Source organism: Bison bison, unplaced genomic scaffold (assembly GCF_000754665.1).
Source record: "Bison bison bison isolate TAMUID 2011002044 unplaced genomic scaffold, Bison_UMD1.0 scf7180017864289, whole genome shotgun sequence".
Lineage (NCBI taxonomy): Eukaryota > Metazoa > Chordata > Mammalia > Artiodactyla > Bovidae > Bison > Bison bison.
In genome coordinates, this window is record NW_011494861.1 from 1,457,793 (window position 1) to 1,462,987 (window position 5,195).

Genomic DNA, 5,195 nt, shown 5'->3' on the forward strand with positions numbered 1-5,195 from the left:
CCAAAAAAATAAAGTCTGACACTGTTTCCACTGTTTCCCCATCTATTTCCCATGAAGTGATGGGACCAGATGCCATGATCTTAGTTTCTGAATGTAGTGCTTCAAGCCAACTTTTTCACTTTCCTCTTTCATTTTCATCAAGAGGCTCTTTAGTAATTCTTCACTTTCTGCCATATAGGTGTCATCTGCATATCTGAGGTTACTGAGATTTCTCCCGGCAATCTTGATTCCAGCTTGTGCTTCTTCCAGCCCAGTGTTTCTCATGATGTACTCTGCCTAGAAGTTAAATAAGCAGGGTGACAATATACAGCCTTGACGTACTCCTTTTCCTATTTGGAACCAGTCTGTTGTTCCATGTCCAGTTCTAACTGTTGCTTCCTGACCTGCATACAGATTTCTCAAGAGGCAGGTCAGGTGGTCTGGTATTCCCATCTCTTTCAGTATTTTCCACAGTTTACTGTGATCCACACAGTCAAAGGCTTTGGCATAGTCAATAAAGCAGAAATAGATGTTTTTTCTGGAACTCTCTTGCTTTTTCGATGATCCAGTGGATGTTGGCAATTTGATCTCTGGTTCCTCTGCCTTTTCTAAAACTAGCTTGAACATCTGGAAGTTCACAGTTCACATATTGTTGAAGCCTGGCTTGGAGAATTTTGAGCATTACTTTACTAGCATGTGAGATGAGTGAAGCTGTGTGGTAGTTTGAACATTCTTTGGCATTGCCTTTCTTTGGGATTGGAATGAAAACCGACCTTTTCCAGTCCCGTGGCCACTGCTGAGTTTTCCAATTTGCTGACATATTCAGTGCAGCACTTTCACAGCATCATCTTTTAGGACTGGAAATAGCTCAACTGGAATTTCATCACCTCCACTAGCTTTGTTCGTAGTGAAGCTTCCTAAGGCCCACTTGACTTCACATTCCAGGATGTCTGGCTCTAGGTGAGTGATCACACCATTGTGATCATCTGGGTCGTGAAGATCTTTTTTGTACAGTTCTTCTGTGTATTCTTGCCACTTCTTCTTAATATCTTCTGCTTCTGTTAGGTCCATACCATTTCTGTCCTTTATTGAGCCCATCTTTGTATGAAATGTTCTCTTGGTATCTCTAATTTTCTTCAAGAGATCACTAGTCTTTCCTATTCTATTGTTTTCCTTCTATTTCTATTTCTTTGCACTTTTGCAAAGAAAGTGCATTGAGGAAGGCTTTTGCATTGAGGAAGGCTTTCTTATCTCTCCTTACTATTCTTTGGAACTCTGCATTCAAATGGGTATATCTTTCCTTTTCTCCTTTGCTTTTTGCTTCTCTTCTTTTCACAGCTATTTGTAAGGCCTCCTCAGAGAGCCGTTTTGATTTTTTGGATTTCTTTTTCTTGGGGATGGTCTTCATCACTGCCTCCTGTACAATGTCAGGAACCTCCATCCATAGTTCATCAGGCACTGTCTATCAGATCTAGTTCCTTAAATCTATTTCTCACTTCCACTGTACAATCATAGGGGATTTGATTTAGGTCATACATGAATGGTCTAGTGGTTTTCCCTACTTTCTTCAATTGAAGTCTGAATTTGACAATCAGGAGTTCATGTTCTGAGCCACAGTCAGCTCCCGGTCTTGTTTTTGCTGACTGTATAGAGCTTTTGCATCTTTGGCTGCAAAGAATATAATCAATCTGATTTCAGTGTTGACCATCTGGTGATGTCCATGTGTAAAGTTTTCTCTTGTGTTGTTGGAAGAGGGTGTTGCTATGATCAATTCATTCTCTTGGCAAAACTCTATGAGCCTTTGCCCTGCTTCATTCTGTATTCCAAGGCCAAATTTGCCTATTACTCCACGTGTTTCTTGACTTCCTACTTTTGCATTCCAGTCCCCTATAATGAAAAGGACATCTTTTTTGGGGTTAGTTCTAAAAGGTCTTGTAGGTCTTCATAGAACCTTTCAACTTCAGCTTCTTCAGCATTACTGGTCGGGGCATAGATCTGGATTACCGTGATATTGCATGGTTTGTCTTGGAAGTGAACAGAGATCATTCTGTTATTTACTCACATCAAAAAACTTAGTGTTGACAGGGAGATAAGTCATTAAAATTAAATGTGACATTCAAATTAAAATGACATTAAAATTCACTGTGCTATTAAATAAGCACTCATCATTCTTCAAAAGCAAGCTGCTTACCTGTCCCCTGGCAAATTCCCTCTGTGCAAATGCAAGCTTGTGGGATGACTTATTATCTAACAGGTAACGGGGGGCAAAGATGACCATACAGGTGTCAATATATCGGCCTCGGCCTTTCTTGACATCAATACCTATGAATAACAAGAACCAGTTCCATGAATTAATCAGAAAGAAAAAAATTATGGTCTAAAAAAAGTAAATAGCTTTCACAATTACTTAGTTTCTCTGAGATAATGATTGTAGCATCCAGAGAGGCTATGAGGTCTCCTAAGAATAGAACGAAAACAGCAACTATCTTCAAAGTATTATTCTTTATTCCCATTTAGACCTTAAAAAGTCTTGGCAACATCAATATCCCCATAATTCCCAGCTTCTTCATAAAGTGCATACAATTGTAACAGCAACTAAAACAAACAGGTGTTTAGCCTGGTTTACATTTATGAAGCTGACTACTAACATGGTTTATGTGACGTATTTCTCCTTACATACGGGACACAAAATTTCTTCCTAAAGAACATGCCCCTTTTACAACACAGAGGAGAATCTGCGTATTACTTAACTGCATTCTGCAACTGCCCTAAACTCAACTGACTCTTAGTATTTTCTGTCAGCCCAAGAATCCAGCTCAAATATAATGCTAAATACTACTGAATTTATTCCTTCATAAAATAAATGTTTCCAGCACCTAATAGTTACTGTGGGGAAAAAAGACAAACAAAAAACATACCAAAGAAAGAAAGTCATGGTCAATCAAAAGGAAATCTCAAAACACCAAGATCCAAAGAAAGAAAAATGAAATAACACCATATTATCTCAAAAACTCTGATAATAACTTTTAAAAATCCGAAATTCAATGGACGAGTTCATTCACTCATTCAGACAATGAATAAAGTAACTATATTCAAGGCCTTGGGTTGAACTCTGGTTACATTGTATAATGATAATATTTATGGTAAAAAATAATAAAAATAATAATATTTATTGAACTCTTAGTACACATTATACCCTCTACCAAAGGCTCAACATTTAATTCTTGTAACAACCTTGTGAGTTAGATATTTTCATTCCTTCATTTTTGCAGATGAGGAAACTAAGGCAGGAAAAGATAAGTGACTTGTCCTTAAGTGACACAGCCAGTAGGTGGCGCAGCTGGATTAAACCCAGGGAGCCTGCCTTGGAGACATACACAAAGGACCCTACTAAAGACAAGTATCAAGAGACCATAAAAAGAGAAGTGACCTTAGGATATGACAACTAGATGTCCCAACATACTTTCAATTATAAATATTCTGATCTGTTAACTCACTAATTCACTTGTACTAGTGTTTCTTTAATGTAAATCTCAAAAATAGCTGAAAAACTGAGCAAATCACAAAAAATCACTCACTGAAACTCTGTATCTAAGAAATGCTCAATAATACTGGAACAGTTGGGAAGACCCTCTGGAGAAGGGAATGGCTACCCACTACAGTATTATTGCCTGGAGAACTCCATGGACAGAGGAGTTTGGCAGGCAATGGTGCATGGGGTCACAAAGAGTCAGACACAACTGAGTGACTAACATATTTTCAACACTAAAACTCTGTATCTAAGAAACGTTCAGTAATACTGGGATAGGGAGATATACCCCCATCACTTTTCTATGACATACAGAAAAGCATTAATTGTCAGAAATCAACCTTATCATATAACAGTTCAGTTCAGTTCAGTCACTCAGTTGTGTCCGACTCTTTGTGACCCCATGAATTGCAGCACGCTAGACCTCCCTGTCCATCATCAACTCCTGGAGTTTACCCAAATTCATGTCCATTGAGTCGGTGACGCCATCCAACCATCTCATCCTCTGTCGTCTCCTTCTCCTCCTGCCCTCAATCTTTCCCAGCATCAGGGTCTTTTCAAATGAGTCAGTTCTTTGCATCAGGTGGCCAAAGTATTGGAGTTTCAGCTTCAGCATCAGTCCTTCCAATAAACACCCAGGACTGATCTCCTTTAGGATGGACTGGTTGGATCTCCTTGCAGTCCAAGGGACTCTCAAGAGTCTTCTCAAACACCACAGTTCAAAAGAATCAATTCTTCTGTGCTCAGCTTTCTTTATAGTCCAACTCTCACATCCATACATGACCACTGGAAAAACCATAGCCTTGACTAGACAGACCTTTGTAGGCAAAGTAATATCTCTGTTTTTTAATATGCTATCTAGGTTGGTCATAACTTTCCTTCGAAGGAGTAAGCATCTTTTAATTTCATGGCTGCAGTCACCATCTGCAGTGATTTTGGAGCCCCAAAAAACAAAGCCAGCCACTGTTTCCATTGTTTCCCCATCTATTTGCCATGAAGTGATGGGACCAGATGCCTGATCTCAACTAATATACCTATAAGAGGTATATTTGGTATCACAGAAAGAATCTATAGCATCAAGACTCAATTAAAAAAAAGTTTTTTGTTTCCCTTTTATCTCAGATTGCCCTGGCAAACCCTTAACAAATGAACAGCTGATAAGATCAAAATATACAAAATCATCCTTATTGGAGGTACACGTTAAGGTTACCTGGTCAGGCCCTGCCTGGCTCTTCCACTTGTGTCTGGGCTTTCAACTTTCCTGATAGGAAGCTAGTTATTTATCCAATTCTTCAAAAATAGTCATATAAGAGATTTCACAAATTCTCTTAATACATGCCAAGATCTCATATAAAATCTCATCTTAGCTCAAACTCTCTCTTCCTTTCTTTAGTCTAACAATGAAATGTGAAACAGTCTTGTCCCTAAAAACATAAGTGCATGTTCTAATGAATGCACTTAGCATCTAAGTTTGTGTGCACTCACTGCATATTTCCACCGGACAGCTCAGTGTGCCTCTCTGCCAGAATTCTGTGTGCTTCCTTAGCGCCAGCTGCTTGAAAAGGCACAGGCACCACCATGTTTCCTTCAATTTGTCCCAACTATGGCTTCTGGCCAACCTGCAGGGGCTTGCTTTGGAAACTCTATCAAGGACCAGACACTTCAGCAGAAAGCCAAACTCGGCATG

General features: G+C 39.2%; 1 protein-coding gene across 1 annotated transcript in view; it reads right to left on the reverse strand.

The window, feature by feature from the left end:
- Positions 1–5,195, reverse strand: part of VPS13D (vacuolar protein sorting 13 homolog D (S. cerevisiae)) — a 274,572-nt gene that overhangs the window by 149,635 nt on the left and 119,742 nt on the right. The window contains exon 53 of the mRNA XM_010850181.1: positions 2,171–2,301. Within this exon, the coding sequence (XP_010848483.1) occupies positions 2,171–2,301 (131 nt within the window). The remainder of the gene's footprint in view (positions 1–2,170; positions 2,302–5,195) is intronic.